General features: G+C 47.7%; 1 protein-coding gene and 1 pseudogene across 4 annotated transcripts in view; both read left to right on the top strand.

Moving 5' to 3' along the window:
* Window positions 1-19,991, top strand: part of MAP3K15 (mitogen-activated protein kinase kinase kinase 15) — a 117,306-nt gene that overhangs the window by 85,048 nt on the left and 12,267 nt on the right. For all 4 annotated transcript variants that reach the window (XR_015723277.1, XR_015723276.1, XM_087859575.1 and 1 more), the window contains exons 14-18: window positions 3,009-3,096; window positions 8,193-8,326; window positions 10,482-10,609; window positions 12,251-12,381; window positions 12,546-12,651. Coding sequence is in view for 2 of the 4 variants with exons in the window: in XM_087859575.1 (XP_087715701.1) it covers window positions 3,009-3,096; window positions 8,193-8,326; window positions 10,482-10,609; window positions 12,251-12,381; window positions 12,546-12,651 (587 nt within the window). In the remaining 2 variants the exon portion in view is untranslated. The remainder of the gene's footprint in view (window positions 1-3,008; window positions 3,097-8,192; window positions 8,327-10,481; window positions 10,610-12,250; window positions 12,382-12,545; window positions 12,652-19,991) is intronic.
* On the top strand, window positions 3,120-6,253 carry LOC148107000 (uncharacterized; annotated as a pseudogene).

The raw sequence follows: 19,991 nt of genomic DNA on the forward strand, positions 1-19,991 counted from the left end.
CCTTCTTAGAGTTTTAGCTCTTAAATTTAGATGTCTGGTCGATTTTGAGGTCATTTTTGTATATGGTGTGAAGTGTAGGGGTCGAGCTTCATTCTTTCACATGTGGATATGCAGTTGATCCAGCCCATTTGTTAAAAATACTCTTCTTTTTCCTACTGAATGGTCTTGGCACTCTTAGAAAATCGGTTGATCATAAATGTAAGAATCAGTTTCCAGAGTTATACTTCTATTCCATTGCTCCGTATGTCTGTCCTTACGCCAGTACCACGTTTTTCTTTCTTACTGTAGCTTCATAGTAAGTTAGGAAATTAAGAAATGTGAGTCCTCCCAAATTTGTTCTTGCTTTTAGTAATTGCTTTGGCTGTTGTGGCTGCTTGCATTTCCCTGTGGAGTTTAGAATATGTCAGTTTCTGCAAAAAAAAAAAAAAAAGGCAGCTATGATTTTGACAGAGATTGAAGTGGAGATGTAGACCAATTTTGGGGAGCAGTGCCATTCTAACCATAGTAACCCTTCGATTCCAGAGCACAGCATGGCTGTCCATTTGTTTAGGTCTTCTTTAATTTCTTACAACAGTTTTTTTTTTTTTTTGCAGTTTCAGAGTACAAGTCTCATAGTTCTTGTGTTAAACATAGACCGAGGTAGTTTTTTTATGCTATTACAAATTGAGTTTTCTTAATTTCATTTTCAGAATGTTCATGGCTAGTATATAGAAATATGCTTGATTTTTATATATTTAGTATCTTGCAATCTTGCTGAATTCATTTATTAGTTCTAATACTTTTTACCAGTATTTTAAGATTATATTTTTTAAGTAAGCTCTCCGCCCAACGTGGGACTCGAACTCATGACCCTGAGGTCAAGAGTCACACACTCTACCAACTGAGCCAGCCACGCGCCCCACTTCTCATAATTTTTACTGAATTCCTTAAGATTTTCTGTATACGAGACTATGTCTGCTGCAGATGGAGGTCATTAAAGTTCTTCCTTTCCAGTGTGGATGTCTTTATTTCTTTCTCTTACCTGTCTGACCAGGCTCTCCAGTACAGTGTTGAGTAGAAGTGGCAACGGCAGACATTGCGTCTTGTTCCTGATCTTAGGGGGAAAGCATCCAATCAGTCTTTTATCAGGAAGCATGATGTTGCCGGCAGGTTTTCATAGATGGCCTTCATCAGGTTGAGGAAATGCCCTTTACTGCTGGTTCGTTCAGCGTTCATATCATGATGTGGTTTGAGAATGTTTTAACTCAGCATGTCTCACGTACTCGTTATGACATCGTATTTTGAAATCAGACTGAATACCAGACTAGGGGACCCTTGGATCACAGTCTTCAACTTAGAAAAACTGCTGCCAAAAAGGAGGCAGAATATCCCTTTACTACAAAGTTGACCTTCCTGACCCTCCCTCAGTCCTCGATGCCTTTTTTGCCATACATCTCAATAATTTTGTAATTGCGGTGTAACATGCACACAACTGGGTTAAGCGCTCTTAGGTTCAGCACCCCAGCAGGTGCCTCAAGGCCCTTTCCACCCCCTGCAGTGCTAACTAATTTGATTTCTATCACCAGTGGTCAATTTTACCTGTTCTTGACCTTTAAATAAATAGAATCATGAAGTATGTACTCTTTGCTTTCTCACTCCTCTTAAAATAATTCCATTAGATTTAGCCATGGTGTATGTATTCATCCTTTTTGTTGCTGTGTAGTGTTCCGTTGTATGAAAGTATAGCAGTGTATCTGTTCTGTTGGTGAATGTTTGGGCTGTTTCCAGTTTGGGGCTATTAGGAAGAGAACTGCTGTGAACATTTTTGTACAGGCCTCTTGTGAACATTTCTGAAGGTGGGGTTAGCGGGATGGGGGCAGGTCTATGATTGGCTTTGGTTAACTCTGCCAGTAGTCTTTCAAAGTGGCTGCATCCCTTTCCACTTCACCGGTGGCATATGAGAATTCCACTTGCTCCATATTTTTGACAATGAGTGGTAATGTCTTGTAAATTTTAGTTATTCTGGTGAGTTCATACCACACAACTCCTAAGAATCCTGACCATTGTGTTTTGCAGCTTTCAAAGATGAAAAGAAGCAAAGGTAGGGTGGGTTAGTTACAGAAAGGAACACTTTAACATTTTGTGGAAATTATCTTAAAATGTACAGTACTCTTCCTTGCCATCTTACAGGAAAATACTGAATAAAAATTTTGTGAGTGAAATAGCTTGTATGTAAAGAAACAAGTGCATGCATCTAAGAAGTGGCTGATATGACCCAGCAGCGACTGTGAGAAAGACCTGTGGGTAACAGTTGATAGTAAGCTTGATCTGTGTCAACGGAATGATGAGGCCACCTTCTACGTTTCCTCCCCACCCCCTCCTGCCCCAAGACCTTATTTTGTACTAAGAACAAGAATGTCTACAGCTTGAGAGGTTGGGGTCCCCCTCTCCTTAGCACTGATGAGATCACCTCTAGAACACTGGTCGTAGGGCCAGACTTGAAGAAGAATAAGGGGTTACCTTTCAACAATTACCTGTTAGTGGAGTGACTTAAAAACAAGTCCTGGAGGAAACACTGAAGAAACAAGGAGGAAAGATTCAAAGGGATTTAATAAAATTATGGACATTTCTAATGGGCTGTTCCACAGAAGAGGGATTAATTCTAAGCAGTCCATGGATGGGACCCACGTGAATGAAGTCTTAGTTCCATATAATAAAGCATTTCTCATTGAGTTGTCCACGGTGAGCAAACTTGTGAGGTAATGAGTTCTCTGTCACTGGAGATGTTCAAGCCTCAGTTGACCAACCAGTTGGTGGGGCTACTGTATAGAGGGGATTCAAGTATCATATGAGTATTTGAACTAGATGAGATGGCCATTAAAGTGCTATGTCAAATCAAGGAGTAGATGGTTTGTTCCATGAACTTGTAAAAACTTGATGTATATTTAATCACAGTTTAATAAGGCTAAGTTAAAGGTAGGGAACATGAGTGATGATAATTAACATCTTTGTGACATTTGCTGTTCTAGGTTTTGCTCTTTGGTTAAAGAGATGATAAGCAACTCAGTGGGCAGTACAGTGGAGCTGGAGGGGGACACCGATGGCGACACCTTAGAGGTGAGTCACAGAAGACCTGCAACATGGAAAAAATTATTTATTGTGTCTTTGATGCTTCAAGAAAATGTCCCATTTTTGTGTGTGAAAATCCTTTATATTTAAAAATACTCTTGACCATAGGAAATAAACTGAGGGGTGCTGGAGGGAAGGGGGGGTAACTGGGGGACGGGCATTGAGGAGAGCACTTGATGGAATGAGCACTGGGTATTCTATGCAACTGACGAATCCTTGAACTCTCCCTATGAAACTAATGATACACTATATATTAATTAATTGAATTTAAATTTAAAAAATATTCTTTCATGGCTGCAGCCCAGGCCACAGGAGGGGGAAGCCCGCAGCGGGCTCCCGGGCTCCCAGCGGGCGGGAGCAGGATAGGCGGGGAGGCGGGACTGCACCCCGCTCCTGGCGCCGCCCTACTCAGTGTGGGCCGGCCCGCCCCGCGGCGAGCTGACCCAGCTCAAGTTGCTGTGCCAGGGTGGCGTGGGCGAGAGGAAGCTGGAGCGCGTGCCGAGCGGCCTCGACCTCTGCTCCGCGCAGCTCGAGCAGAAGGAGCTGGACTCAGCGCGCCCAGGGCTGCCGCTGCGCGGGCTGCTTGCCTCCGTGCGGCGCCGGGACCTGCTGCGGTGCCTTGGCCACTTCGGGGCAGGCGGGGCCCTGCGGGAGGGGTGAGACCTGCGTGCAGCATTTGATGGCGTATGTGATGTTGTGGGGTAGGACTGGAGAAGAGCGGCCCCCCCACCTGAAAAGTATGTGATCGAGGCCATCGAGGGGAACTATCCCCGCACCAGAGCAGGTGAGGGAGTCGCTGAGAGGGAGGCCGGAGCAGTGTCCCACCTGGTGAGGGCGCTCCGGGCCTGCCAGCTGAACCTGGTGGCCGACCTCCTGGGGAGGATCAGCAGGCCCCAGGGGCCTCGAGAAGAGAACGTGAGCAGTAGAGGTGGCCACAGCAGCAGTGCTGTGTCCCTGATGTCCTAGGACTCAGATGGGCCCGCCTTGGGAGCCCCTGGTGACGGGCCGAAGGCCAGGGTGCATCCGCACAGCCCAAACTTGGGTTCCCCCACCAAGGTTTACCAAGTGTCTTCCACGTGCCAGTGCCGTGAAGACCTAGCAGTGAGACAGGACAGGGGACCCCAGTGTTCAAGGTATGGCTGGCCTCTCAGAGCTGGCATTCATCAAGCACTCACTCTGTGCCGGGGGGCGGGGGGGCTTCGGGCCTCCTACACGTGCTCTCATTTATTCCTCTTGATCACCCTTGAGAGGGGCAGACTGTTGTCCCATGAAATGCATCCCTGCAGGAGAAAGTTTGGGATCCGTGTGCAGCATAGAGAAGGGACATCCAAATCAGCGGTTATCGCTGTTGGTGTTCTGCAGGTGGGGAAACCCGGCCAAGGTCAGGAGCTGGAGGAAGTCCCTAGCAGTGGGAGAGCTGGGCAGAGAACCAAAGCTGTTAGGCTCCAGAGCCCCCCACTGTGACCACCGGATCATTCTGTTGTTCCCACAGTTGGCCAGAGGCTTTGAGGCCATCATTATAGACCTGTCCACCGGGGCAGGTGGCATGGGGAAGCTTGGTGGGCTCATGGCCGTTGAGTGTATTAAGCAGGGACGGTGAGGTTTGTGAGCATGGCCCATAATCACACCGTTAAGTGCTCACGGTCTGCTCTACAAATGTTAGTTCTTAGAAGTATTATGACTTCTGTGATGCCACACTTTGTTACTATTTTGTATCAAAATCACAGTTCTCGTAACAGATTTAGTAAGGGAGCTGGATCCTGTAATTTTAAAAAGTGGTCTTCCTGCTTCTAAGGTAATCCTTTTAAAGCTTAGGACTTTACAGTGGAAAGCTCCATAATACAAAGAATTTCCCATTCCTATTGAGGATTAATTCATTTCTCATTTCTTGTCCCATCGCGGTTAGTTTCAATATCCGTTGCAGCTTCCCTTAGCATGAACCGTGAATTGGGTAGCTGGACTTCAGAGCAGCTCCAGGAGCCATCAACAAGGGGAGGGCTGGCCCTTAGCAAACTGGTCCGCTAGAGGCCACCTTTCACCAGCTTTGGGCCTGCCTGTCTCTAAGAGGCATCAGAGAGCCGAGTGGCCACCCCTTGTTCAGGCCTTCCAGCTGTGACCTTGGGAAAGCCACACGTGATGCCATACCATGCCACCTGGACCTTAGGTTGCTGAGCTCCTGGCCACACTGTCCTGCTAAGCTCTGGACCAGCCTTTGCGCCCCTGCACGCTTTCAGCAAGTACTTAATGATGCCAGGCACTGTGCTGGGAGCTGGGGCCGTAACAGGAAACGAGAGAGAAGTGGCCCTGCTCTATGGACCCCAAACACCTGGCCAGGAGCACGAACCCTGAGCAGCTCATGAGCTCAGGGTGCTGCCGAGGCGCTGAGCTGGTCTCAAGCCCGCACCGACGCGGCCTCCCTGGGCAGTGCACTCTGCGCTTCCCCACCTGCCAGCGCACCTGCTCTTCGGGCCTCGGGGCGGAGCTAGTTCTGTGGATAATTAGACACGTCAGCACTTTCAATACATGTCAGTGGCTGGGCTGCCGGTAGCTCTGGGAAGGAGGTTTGCTGAGAAACATGTCCCTGTTTCTTGACCAGATTTCAGAGGTTCTTCCATTCCCTCGTGGTTTATGACCTAAACTCCTGAAATGTGTCGGTGCCAAACATCCTGACATCCGCCCCCTATCCCCCTGCGTGCTCTCACACCTGGAGGGACCCCAACCTTCCATCATACCACGTGTCCTGATAGAGGCTTCGATGACCTGTGATTTCTGCACCTGAAATTTTCCATGGCCGGCGAGCGGACGGGGCTCTTGTCCCCAGCTCTGCCACTGGCTTGCTCTTGTGGCCGGTCTCTCAGCCCACATGCCAGCACTCAGGTCCTGACACTTGCAAGGAGAGCAGCTCCTGTCAGTGTGGGGAGGGGGAAGGAGCATGGACTCTGGAGCAGCCTCACGTGACCTCATCTCAAGGCCCGGATCGGAGTTCTGAGACTTGGAGAAGAGGATGAGTGAGAAGAGTCTCCATCCTGTACTGCCAGGCCGTGTGCGCTGCTGGCTTCCTGGGGCCCAGAGATGGCCCGACCCTGGCCACTGGGCGCCACCAGGGTGGAGCTGTAGAGCCTGGTGACGGGGGGGGGGGGGGGGGGGGGGGTTGAACTTGCACAAGAACCTGCCCCCAGGAGATGGTGTCTCAAAGCCAGGTGGAAACACCCATTTGTTCAGTTCACACAGCGGCCGGGAGGCTTCTGCCGTGACCAGCACCGTGCACGCACTGAGGCGTAGCAGCAGGACAAGCACCGTGCCCTCGGGAAGCACACGATTTCCCCGACTTTGTGAAACAGAAGGAAAAGTGTATAAAAGTAAACATACGTGTATAGCAAAAGCGCAAAGACTTATATGGGCACTGAAAACAAAGATACACAGTAAAAAAAAGCCAAAAAACTCTCTTACGAGCAAGCTAGCCATCACTATCCGTGACTTTCGGAGTTCTCTATTGAAGAACCTCATTACTTTGGTATCTTCTCAGCCAGAATATTTAAGAAAACTTTGGTGAGGACTGAAGTAAAATTTTCTTTTGTGTACAACATATAGAAGTTTTTTCTCAGCTAATTAATAATGTTTGTGAGCCTACAAGAGAAATAATTGGCCAGCTCGTGGTACCCATTCATCTGTGGATAGACACTTGGGTTGCTTCCATATCTTGGCTGTTGTAAAGAATGCCGCAGTAAACATAGGGGTGCATGTATCTCTTTGAATTGGTGTTTTCATTTTCTTTGGGTAAATACCCGGCATTGGAATTGCTGGATCGTAGGGTAGCTCTATTTTTAACTTACTGAGGACCCTCCATACTGTTTTCCAGAGTGGCTGCACCAGTTTGCATTCCCACCACCAGTGCACGAGGGTTCCTTTTTCTCCACATCTTTGCCAACACTGACTTTTTACCTTTTTGATAATAGCCAGTGTGTCAGGTGTGAGAATCCCAAGCTCTTGTGGACAGTGCAGCTCGAGTCCAGTTATTACACCGTTACACCTGTGTGTCTTCAGACAGCTGTTGAGATTGGCCACTAATTTGGATCGTCCCATTGATGACAATTTAATGAGATTTTTATGGTCAAGGTAGTTTGAAATTCATTCTTTGAGCTTTCAGAAAATATCAAAAAAATTCATTTTAATAATTGACTCAGGTCTTGAATTCTTAGTTTAGAATCAGCGTTTGTGGTGGAAATGAACTGAGTGATGCACTTTGAAGGTAACAGATGAGGGGCCGAGAAAGGTGTGAGATGGAAGCCTCATATGGAGCAGGCTGACGTCTGGTTAAATCAGACGTGACGGGGGCCTGTTGGTGATCTTAACTGTCATGGGTATCCTTCGAAGCACGTTGGAAGGGACCAACACACATTCTGTGCACTTCTGCAAGTAGGCACAGTGGAGCACAGAAAACAACAGACGCAAGAATTGCTCAGCCTAGAGTTATATTTGTTTTCGTTCTCGAGAAGAACCAACTAGAATGCAGCTGTACAGCAACTTTTGATAATGAGGTTGGGGGAATAGAATAGCAACGGCGATTCCAGGTGGAACGTGTGCAGTGCGTTTGACGCTAGATCTGTCCATCTAAAAGGGGGAAGCCCTGCGTGTGTGCTTTGTATTAAGAGCATTTTATTGACCTTCAGTTCTTCTCTGGGCTACAGAAAGAGGTTGGTTTCCTGAGAAGCTAATGAAGGATCATGCAGGACGGCAGCTCTTTGGGGTGCTGGACATGGCTTAGAAGCCTTTATGCTGTAAATTGCAGCATTAAAGTGGGACAAAATCTCCAAAAGCTGAGCCCACTGAGTTACATATGAGCTGTATTTTTAAATTTTTTTGATTCCATCTCATAGAATCATGTCGTGAATATATGAGTAACTGAGAATTCTACCCTTTGAAAGTAATTACTTAGTGAAAATTACATAACCTAAGGAATGTGACCTGCCTGGTACTCAGGTAACATTATTTATAAATAAAAAATTGCAGGACAACATTTAGGCTCTAATGGGGCTCCACCACAAGTTGGGTGCTTTTTGATCCTGTTGCTTTGCCTTCTTCAGTATGAGTATGACCACGACGCAAACGGCGATAGGGTCGTGCTGGGGACAGGCACGTATGGGGTCGTGTTTGCTGGAAGAGACCTGAGCAACCAAGTGCGAATAGCCATCAAGGAAATCCCGGAGAGAGACAGCAGGCAAGTCAGGGTGGGCCTTCCTCTTTCTCAGGTGCCGCCTCCACACCCAAACCCCGTGCCCATCACTGACGGCGCAGGGGACTCAAGAATGAAGGCATCGTGTCGTCCAAAAATGTAACATTCTCTTGTTACAACAGTGATTTGCTTTTGTTCTTTGCATGTTATAAATAGATGAAAACGGAACAACTTTACTTGGAGGCATGTGGATTGCCAAGAGTCATATTTTAAAAGAAAACTGTGGTTTTATTTCCGCTTATCCACTAGGTCTAAAGTTGTACATTTTTACATAGATAGATGTTGGTGAATTTTTTTTAAATGTGACTCGGTGCTTTACTTCATAATGTAACAGTTTTAAAAGGCTATGATTTATTCAGATGTATCGTTACAGAAAATTAAATGTGGCGAAAAGAAAATCAGCTTTTTGCAATACAGACTTTTTTTTATTCCTTGCCCTTTAACCTCACCCTCCTACATTTGGGGCTATTTTTTTTAAACCACCACTGTTAGTAACTTATTCAATATTTTTTAGAGTCTAATAAATATTTATTCCTTTTTTAAATTCACACCCCCCCCCCAATTCTAAACAAGAACGTTGCAGTGTTGACTGCCCAGTGTTTTTGTGAGAACCTACCTCCAGAGTAATGGCCACCACGTAAAAAAGAATAGCTCCGGCCTCCACAGGTGTGTTCAGATGACATCTGCATGTTGCCTTCAGTGCTGACACTGATGGACACATGCAAACAGCCCTCTGTCCTGGTGTCAGTGAATTGTTAGGGATGGGTTACAAGTGCTTTCTAGCAGCTTTAAGACCCTTCATCATTCATCCGTTCATTGATTCACTCGTTCATTCGTCTGTCTTTTCATTTATGCCATTTGAGCTAAAAGGCCAGTCCTGAAATGAACTCCTCTAGCTTCTTCTAAGGCTGGGAAAGATTAAATGACTTCTTCAAGGATGTAAGGAAACAAGACTGGGATCCAGTCTCTTGAGTTCCTTGTCCAGTATTCTTTCTCTTATGCTCATGCCAGATAAGGTGGTAGAGTTGTATTTTGGGGGGGAAGTTGCTGGCATGTACCACCTCCTTTGGCTGGTTGCAATAGTTAAGCTTTTCGTTGCCCATTGTTTTTCTGGGAATTTTAGAGCCGGAGGGGACCTTAGAGACTGTTCTTGTCCCATTCCCTAAGTGTAATAGCTGAACTTATGATGTTGGGCACCTTCTCTTTGCCAGATTCTGGGCTGGCCCTGGAGACCAAGAGGTGCCCAGGATGCTGTCCTGATGTCAGGGTGCTCCTGGTTTGGTAGGGAATGCAGATACCTTGCCTGGGGGTCAAAGTGATGAGTGCCACAAGGGGGGGGTGCACAGAATGTTTGTGGAAGAGAGGAAAGGAATCACTTTTCCTGAGTGAGTTGTGGTAAGTTTGAGAAGATAAATCCTCTTTGAGCTGGTCTTTGAGGGATGAGTTGAAGTTCATATGGCAGAAAAGAGGAGGCCAGAGCATTCTATGCTACGGAAAGAATAGGGGGGTGGGGTGCTCTTAAGATGAGGCAAACTTTTCAAAAGGTGTAGTCTGACTTGAGTTTGAAGTTCCTCCTGTGCCATGTCAAGCAATATGGTCTTTATGTAGACTTGATGAAAGGTGATCTGATGAGGTGTGTGTTTCAGGAAGAGGAAATATGGCAACCAGGGGAGAATAGACTAAAGAAACCAGACACTGACCCAGGAGATCCGTTAGGTAGCTGTTGCTATAGCGTAGTGAGTTTGAGGAATGAGAGTAGAAGGCAACTGAAGACAGAACCTTCCAGAACACCACTCTTCATGAGAGGCAGAGGGAGAGGGCCTGCTCAGAGAGGCAAGGGATACATGGAGAGTTGAGACCCTAACCAGAGCAGTCATTTACTGAGTACCTCCCGTACACCAGGCACGCCAGTGAGTGCCTGAGACACTTGACACACTTTGGCCGTCGGCAGCCCTGTGTGGCTGCTATTACTGTCCCCTATTTTACATATGGGAAGCTGCGTACTCTCCCGGGAGCCAAGGGAAAGACCATTTCCAGAAGGAAGGGGTGGCCAGCAGCAGGGCAGGTACTGGCGCAGTGCCATGCGGACCCCAAGCCCCAGGGACCCGGCAGGTGATGCTGGCTTTGCTCTGCCTCCCAGGTACTCTCAGCCTCTGCATGAGGAGATAGCGCTGCACAAGCACCTGAAGCACCGGAATATCGTCCGCTACCTGGGCTCTGTGTCCGAGCATGGCTACATTAAGATATTTATGGAGCAGGTGCCCGGGGGTGAGTACTCCCTGGTACTCTCGTCTCACACGCTGAAAACCACTGATGAAAATGTGATGTGACCATCACCATCCATCTTGCCATCTAAAAAGTGACAGACCTTTTAGATGTGGGAGAACATTTGCTTCTCAGAGGAGTTGGAGACCAACTTTCCAATGTCACATAAATAGTCTGTTTCTGGTTTAATTCGGTCATCAAATATTCATGGAGGATCTGCCGAGGGCCAGCTGCTGGGCTGAGTGCCGGAGCCAGATGAATAAAGCAGAGTCTCCAGCCTTGAAGCCTTCACATCTAGGAGTTTAAAGCTAATTTGGAGATGAGGGGACAGAGGTTTTAAAAATGACACGCAGAATAGCATGTTTACTGTGAAATCAAGAACCACCTCCTTAACCACAAAATCCCCCAAGTGCAGGCAGTGTCATGGAGGGGGGAGCTCCTCTGCTCTGTAGCCAGAGTGTCCGGCTTGAATTGGGCCTCCTCCTGCAAGCTGTGGCACCTCAGGCAAATTCTTTACGTCTGTGTCCCCCCGCCTCAGTTTTCTGATTGAATAAATGAATTGTAAAATCAGAGTAATAATAATTACTCCAATGATTGGCATTGTAATAATTATTGGAGCGATAAGGACCCTAGCTCAGTGGGTTGTTAGATGGATCAAATGAGATAGTGTATGTAAAGGTTTTCAAATGGTGCCTGGCAGAGAGCAAGAGCTCAATAAATGTTCATTTTTTTACAAAATAATGAAAATGATAATTATGATCTGAATACAAACACAAACATTTCAGTTAGAAATCTGTATTCAGGGGCGTCTGGGTGACGCATTCGGTTAAGCATCCATCTCTTGGTTTGGGCCCGGGTCATGAGATTGAGCCCCGCGTCGGGCTCCACACTCAGCGTGGAGTCTGCTTGGGATTCTCGCTCCCTCTCTGCCCCTCCAGCTTGTGCTTACTCACTCGTTCTAAGCTAAACTAATCTTTTTTTAAAAAAGAAGAAATCTGTAATAATTCATTGCTTTAAGCAACAGCTATTAAGAGCCTACTATTCTATCCAGAGCCTAACTGCATATATTGAGAGGGCAAGATTTTGAAGGTTACATTAAGGATAAAATACAATTTCTTCTAATCTCAAGTTGTTCCTAGTCTAGCAGAAAATATGTCAGTCACTGTTCACATTAATTGATTTTCCAGGGGTGAGGTTTAAGGATGACAGCAGAATTAGAAACATGCGCACATCCCCTTTTACAGCTGGAGAAACTGAGGCAGAGCAGGGTTCCTTCAGCACTGTGTAAGGTGTCAGGCCGAGGCAGCATCTGCAGCAGGGGGCCGGCCCTCCCCAGGCCAGAGCGCATCATTGTGCTCTCCTCCTGACTTTGTTCAACATGACAGAGTTCATAAAGCCAAAGGGAGCCCCACTGAATTTCAGAGGTCACAAGGGGCTTCCGTTCACCCTCCCTCTGCGGTGCCTTCTCTGGCTGCACAGCTTACACGTCTGGGAGCCGGCAGCAGAGGGGGAAAGACTGCACGGGGCAGGGATGTTGGTGTGATGGCTGATGTGGGGTGAGAAATATCACCTTGCTTGGTCTCCCTGGCTCTTATGATTGAACCTTCATCATGCTGATGAGTTCTCTGCTGTGTCCATTTCCAGGAAGCCTTTCTGCTCTTCTGCGGTCCAAATGGGGGCCGATGAAGGAGCCCACCATCAAGTTCTACACCAGGCAGATCCTGGAAGGCCTGAAGTATCTCCACGAAAACCAGATCGTGCACAGAGACATCAAGGTACTTGCTTGTCTCTGGGACCATGCCAGCTGCTGGCTGGCTGGCTGGCGGTGTCTGGGAGGAAACTGAGCGTGGCTGCCCCCAGAGTACCGAGGCTAGGCTTGCCAGAGACTTGAGACTGTGTCTTAAGGTCCCAAGTATTTGATGTTCTTCCTTTTCTACAGGGTGATAATGTTCTGGTGAATACCTACAGCGGAGTGGTGAAGATCTCTGATTTCGGAACCTCCAAACGGCTTGCAGGAGTGAATCCGTGCACCGAGACCTTTGCTGGTAAGTGGGCCGGGGCTGGGCGCAGGTTGCCGCCTGGAGTCACGGTCCCTGGGCGCCTCAGTGCAGTGTGGCCGGTCCGTGACAGAAGCCGACCGGGTATGGTCCGCAGCTTCAGATGATGATGGTCGTCGCTGTCTTCAAAGGTTGGGTGGGTGTGGTGCTCTCCTTGAGGTTTTCTGAGGGTCTCTCACCAATCAGCGAAATAGCAGCATCTCTTCTAAGTTAATGTTGTGGGTAATTCTGAATCACAGTAGTCCTCAGACGACTCGCGAGGGCGCTTTACTGGTCTGTCATAAAAGCCTGTTACCTTAGTTCATTCTGGTACCTCGTGCTTTGATAGGGTTATGTTTCCAAGGGAAGCTGATCGGTCTAGGGAGTATGGTCTTGTAGGTGGGGTTGAGGGCTTGGGTCTTCTTCTCCATGTGTCAGCGATGGACTCATGGAAGCGTTGAGAGGGACTGGATTCAGAGTGGAACGAAATGACCCGCTAGCTTTCCGTTTATAAGACCAGGGAGTCGAATGAGGTTCGAAAAGCTACCTGTGGCTTTTTGAAATTCCTGCTTAAAAGGAATTGATTCCTGGAAAGAAGTACCGATTTTGAAAAAGTAAAGGTTTGTGGTCCCCTAAGGTGTAATAAGAAGGATCACGAAGATCCTGCTTGACGGAATTAAGAAACACTGCTTAGACCATGATAGCTCGGAAGTAAGCGGTGTAGAAGCATGACCGTTCTCTGTCCCTGGGGCACCGAGCTGTGGAGGGGACAGATTTGGCCTTGGCTTTAGTGCATAATGTCTCAGCTTTGAAAAACTTCTCTTCAACAAGAGGGTTGTTGTATGTCGACCGCTGGACGCCCACGGTGGAGACACATTCTCTAACTAAAGAGAACTTCTACTTCCCAGAAATGACGTCTCAGTTGTTAACACCAGAGGTACGTGCACATCGAAATGGGAAAATATCACACCACGCGCTCCACCAGGATCTCACAAAGAGTGTACTGAACTTTCATTTATTGTTTCTGATATAAATATACGTGTATCAACATGTGTACGTGAGTCTGTGTGCATGTATGACGGGCACGGTTTTTATTACCCTAATTGAAAATGACTTATGTCCTCCTCTTCAGAAGCCACCAATGAGCTTGGCAGTATGTAGCAAGAGGGTCTCTGATATGACAAGGAGTTATTTCAAAACATAAAACTTCTGACAATTTACCTCATAATTAGCTTCCCCAAAGAGAAGAAAAAAATCCCAAAGAAAATGCATGTATAATCCATTATCGCATATCACATTTTCCCAAGTAATTGGCTTGAGGAGGCATGCATTTTGCATTGCAAAATAATGCAGGGGTGTTTGGGGGATAATAAAGAAGGGGTCTCATTTTGGGTACGAAATTCCCCTGCATATCATTACTCTTTGCAACACAGAGCAGTTCTGTAGAGAAGTGTCAGCTGCTTCCTGCAGAGCCCTTGCTTGGATGCCTGAGGATGGGGCCGGGCTTTTCCATGCAAATGCCCGGAGGCTCTCAGAGCCTGGAAAGGGAGCCAGAGCCTAAGGCAACTTCTGGCCCTGAAGCCTCCCCTCCTCTGTTCCTCTGAAGGGTTTTCACTGTAGGTGTAAGCCAGCTAGAAGGGGGGGAAGGGCCATTATGGCTAGGGTCAGCCCCCTTTGCTTCGGGTTTGTTTGTGTTTTAACAGCTTTATTGGGTATAAAATGCACCTGTTTGAAGTGCAGGATCCAGTGGTTTCTCATAAATTTTCCGAGTTGTGCAGCCTTTGCCACAGTCCAATTTTTGAACATTTCTATCACTCCAAAAAGGTCGCTATGCACCTTGTAGTCCATCCCCGTCCCCACCCCAGCCCCAGGTGACCACTGATGTACTCTCTGTAGAGATCTGCCTGCTCTGGAGCTTTCATACAAATGGAAGAGTAGGTAGTCCTATGTGTCCAGCTGCTATCACTTTGCATAATCTGTTCCAGGTCCATCCACGCTGTGCCATGTATCAGTACTCCATTCCTCTTCTGGCTGAATGGTATTCCATGGTATGGATAGACCATATTTTGTTTATCCATCTACCATTTAGTGGTCATTTAGATTATTTCCACTTTTTGTTGTGAACGATTCTGCTATGAAAGGTCAAGGACAAACATTTGTGTGGACCTAAGTTTTCATCCCTCTCGGGTAGTTGGCTAGGACTGGCTCTTGGGACAGGAACTCTGTTCCTCTGGCTGTGAACATCCTTGGTTCAAATTCTGGCTCATCCACTTGCTGGCTGTGTGACTTTGGGCATGTTACTTCATGTCTCTGTACCATACATAGTTTCTTCATAAATAAAATGGAGATGCTCCTGAGGATGAAATGAGTTAATATTGGTGAAGTGCTTTGACCAGTACCCGACTCACAGCAAGTGCAACGGAAGTATTTGTTAATAAAATAAATACCAATTTGCACTTAGAAGTCCCAGGTTATTAGGGATGGCAGGAGCCTTTGAGAGAATCGAGTTTCTGTAGGTAACTAACATGTTGAACCTGTCAGACTCAGAGGCTGTAATCATAAAAGATATCTATTTTTTTTAAGATTGTATTTATTTATTTGACAGCACAAGCAGGGGGAGCAGCAGGCAGAGGGAGAGGGAGAAGCAGACTCCCCACTGAGCAGGGACCCCCCCCCCAATGCGGGGCTCGATCCCAGGACTGTGGGATCATGACCTGAGCCGAAGGCAGACACTTAACTGACTGAGCCACCCAGGCACCCCAAAAGTCATCTCTTTGTCTCCCACTGCCCTCTGCGTCCTGTCCAGGGCACTAGTCCTTTCCTGAGTCTTTGCCAGCCACCCTGAGACAACTGAGAGAAAGTCTTAATGGCACTTTGAGAAGCAGTCTGAATTGGGTGATTGAAAGGGGCCCTGCTAATACACTTGTCAACGCTCTGGTCCTCGTTCCATGGACGGCACTCTTCCCCTGTCGTGGCGGGTCTAGCAGCAAGTCAGCACGGAGTCTCACCCTTTCTCCCCTGACTCCCACCTTCTTCTTTGCTCCCCAGCTGGGAACACTTTCCTGCCAGGTCCCTCTGAATGTAACTCCCACGTCCTGGGCAGAGACCTGTCCTTTAGCTGACTGCCCGCTGCCCCCCACCACTTTTACCCCTCACATTGTATTCACTCATCCATTTTTTTTTTCTCCTGAGGGATTCAGGCCATGGGAGATGGCCTTTGAGCAGGATTCCTTTTAAAAAGACCCTAGGGGCCTGGGTTGGCTCAGTCGATGGAGCATCTGACTCTTGATTTCAGCTCAGGTCATGATCTCGGGGTTGTGAGATCGAACCCCGCTCGGAGATTGAGCCCCGCTTGGAGCTCTGCACCAGGCATGGCACCTGCTTAAGATTCATTCTCTCTCTCCCTCAAAAAAAAAAAAAAACCCTAAAGCTGTATTTTTTTAAGATTTTATTTATTTATTTGACAGAGACAGCCAGAGAGAGAGGGAACACAAGCAGGGGGAGTGGGAGAGGAAGAAGCAGGCTCCCAGCAGAGGAGCCTGATGCGGGGCTCGATCCCATAACGCCAGGATCACGCCCTGATAAAAGCACTATTTTTACAATGGGTCCCACATCTGGTGTCCAGGGATCATGCATCTTTCACCCACTGTCAAGAGGACGTGATGATAGCCCCAGACCCTATGGGTTGCAGCTCTAAGCTGCTTTTCCTCCCATGGGAACCGGACAAAGTGATGTCCTCTCCTACCAGGCCCATCTTTGGGCTGGGAAACCAGAGTGGCCCCTGGGGCCACAGGAAGCACCTTATTTCTCTTTTCTGTACTTCATTAATAGGAAATTTTGACACTTTGGGGTCAGGCTCAATATTTTCCAGGGCCTGTAGAAGATGCTTATGCATGTGGCCTCCTTTCAAGTGCGATGGTCCTGAGTGAGTGTTGAGTTGCCTTAGTCACCATTTTGGGCACAGCCCTTCCCCGACTCCTGTATTGAGAACGTAGCCCTCCCGGCACAGTAGTGTCTAAAGAAATAGCTTTCAACACCCTCCCACCTCCAGTCTCTCCTCTCTCCACCTTTTTAACCCCTTGATGCAGGTGGAAGGCCCCTGGGCTGGGGCCTGCGTGTGAGGTGTGTAACCAGTTGTGTGAGACCCCCTTGGAAACATGGACCTGTCGTCGGTCTCTTGCCTAGTGCTTTGATGTCTGGCTTTTATCTTGGCACCTCACTCAAAACTTTTAAATTATCATCCTATGCCATGCATTTTTTTTTTTTTTTGCTGGCAATTTAAAAATCCTGCTTGGGCAATTGTCCAGAAGCCTCCGGTCAATTTCATGTCCCCAGGGGGCTGTGTCAGTGCCTGCGGGTCTCCCGTCACCGTGTTCTGAGCTTTGCACTCCTGCTCGGGCGTAGCTGCCTGAGAGTCGTGGCTGGCTGGTCGACCAAGTGACCTGTGTGTAGGCACTCCTTGGGGACATGCAATCTAGAAAGGATATGATGCCTTTAGGAGAGCCAGAATAAAGGCTAGCAAGTTTCCCAGCATTTCTGCATTAATCAGATGCCTACCCCGCCCCCCACCTCTGGCCCGCGACGCAGGGCCCCAGGATCTTGGTTTCTCGACAGAAGCCATTTTGGTGCAGCAATGTACACCCACAACATGCACACCAGTTGGGGACAGTCCCTTGACTCTTAAATAGTTGTGTGGCTCCGTCTCTGTTGGATGTTTACCGTGAGTGAGTGGTGTTTCGAGGAATACGGTAGTCAATGAAGCAGAGCGCCCAGTTTTCTCTCCCTGCTCTCCACCTTCCAGCTACATGGGCACGAGTGGCACTGTGGCTTTGGAAATCCTTGCATCAAGTCCACTTTTGTTCAGGCAGCGTTTGTTTCGCCTGTGCTCCTGCCGGATTCCTTGCATCTGTCGTCGGTGTCCTGGTGAATAGCTCCAGATGTGCGGACGGAAGACCTGAGTTCTAGCCTGAGCACATCCCCCAGGGGCCCCCACCTCCTGCCATTCACAGCCCTGTGTAATCCCCTCCCCTTGAATGTGGGCTACACTTAGTGACTCACTTCTAATGAGCAGATGAAGGCAGAGTTGCGGTGTGTGACCTGGAGGCAGGGTCAGAAAAGACAGTGGGGCACCTTCTTGCTTGCTGTCTTTGGGTCACTTGCTCTGGGGGAAGCCATGCCTTGAGCAGCCCTTTGGAAGATCCCATGTGGCGAGAAACTAAAGCTTCTTCCGAAACCCCACCTGAGCTTGGAAGTGGATCCTCCAGCTCCATTCTGGGTTTCAGGTGATTACAGCCCAGCAGACAACTCAACTACAGCCTAATGAGAGACTCTGGGCCGGATCTACCCAACCCAGCTGTTCCTGGGTTCCGACTCGTAGAAACTGTGTGAGATCCTAACTCTTGTTTTTAGCTGCTAACATGTGGGGTAATTTATTACATAGCAACAAATAACTAATATGGATGTCATTGTGAAGTCCCTACATTTACAAAGGGTGATGTTCACTATGTTTCCATACAGAGAAAATCTCCAAATTTAGCATTAAGCAGACTTATTCCCCAGTTTTGAAGCAGTTGTGTCGAAGTGGACAGTTGTTTGACCAGGGTCAATAAACCATTGCAGTTCGGTTTAGTGATATTTTCTATGTTGCATAACTTTGTAAAACTTTATTCTCTTGCTCTTTTAAGAATTAACTTTTAGGGGCGCCTGGCTGGCTCAGGTGGAAAAGCATGCGACTCTTGATCTTGGGGTCCTTAGTTCAAGCCCCACGTTGGGTGTAGAGATTACTTAAACTTTAAAAAAATGACTTTTAGTGATTGTGTTAGTTGGCACCCAGGCAGGAAAATCAAAATCACCCCACTTACTTTTCCAGAGAGAATTTAGTAGAAAGAACTGTTAACTGGGACTGAGTTATCCCCCCAGGGCTTGGGGGGAGCACAAGCAAGGGTAGAATTGGAACTTTTCAGGAGGGTGTTACTGGACTGGAACAGGTAACAGGGAGCAGGGCAAGATGAAGCTTGTTCTGAAACTGAGGGCACAGAAAAGCTAGAAACTGGAGCCAAGCACTGCTACGGGAACCAACTGAGGGTCCAAAGGGAAGCTCCCGCCGGGGAACAGCAGCATCTGTTGAGGAGCCAGTAACCTCTCCTTCCTCCCTCCTAGTAGGTATGCGTGCGCGCGCACGGGGGCGCTCTCGGGCTCTCTAGCGGCCCCTAGCGACCGAGCATAACAGGGAGCTGCCGCAAAGCAGATCCGTGGTTTGCAGAGTGCCCAGCCCAGCATCATAGAACGGAGCAGAGCAGTAATAGCTTAATGAACAGCACCGCGTCAAGTCTTTCCTCGATTAATGGATTGCGGATTAGCTCGAAGGCACATCGTCTGCCAGGGCCTCTCGCTTCCCTGTTCACAGCAGTACAAGCCTGGGAAGGGAGGTTGTGTCACTGGAAGTTCCGTCCCTGGGGCTCTGGGGTTTCCTAACAATGCAGCAAGTGCTGCGAGCCTGTCTTGCCCAACCGTGCAGCCAGCCAAACACTTCCCTACCAGGCTTTCAGCTTTGAAAACCAAAGCCATCATTGGTGCCCTACAGATCTGCTGAGCATACAGACCCAACCCAGTTTATATTGAACCTTAAATTAGTTTGACTTTGTAAAAATTAAAAGAAATTAAAATTCTTTTCTTCAGTCTCACCAGCCATATTTCAAGGACCCAACAGTTACATGTGGGTAATGGGTACCATACTGAACTGCATAGAACATTGTCATTATTGCAGAACATTCTGTGGATGGCACCTGGTAGGCTCAGTCCGTTAAGCAACCGACTCTTGGTTTCGGCTTAGGTTACGATTATGATCTCCATCTCAGGGTCGTGGGATTGAGCCCCGCGTCAGGCTCTGCGCTAGCATCGAGTCCGCTTGTCCCTCTCCCTCCCCGCACTTGTGCGCTCGCTCTTTCTCTAAAATAAATAAATATATAAAATCTTTTTTTAAAAAATCTGTGGGTCAGAGCTTTTCCAAATGGTCATTGGAAGGAAAAATGCTAAAAGATATTGGATCTTCAAGAGGAAGATGTAGTAGGTAGCTTCCCCAATTTTTTTTTTTTAACCAACAAGCCCTTTGTTTTCATTGACTAAGATTCTGGAAACCTGCTTTGGTTGCATGATCTTGAGACAGGCACTTGAATTTCTGTGGGCATCAGTGTTCTCTGTTCACGCCTTGGCCTGTGTCCTCTGCAAGTTCGCTGTTAGTTATAAACCACTTCGCCAACATATAGTGTCTGTTGCTTTCCTCAGCCTTAGTTTCAAGGAAAACCTACGATTTCACTCCCAGAGCCCTGATTGACCTCCTTACCCCCATC

This window comes from Ursus americanus, chromosome X (genome assembly GCF_024610735.1).
Source record: "Ursus americanus isolate L20-20 chromosome X, mUrsAme1.1.p, whole genome shotgun sequence".
In the NCBI taxonomy this organism is placed as follows: domain Eukaryota; kingdom Metazoa; phylum Chordata; class Mammalia; order Carnivora; family Ursidae; genus Ursus; species Ursus americanus.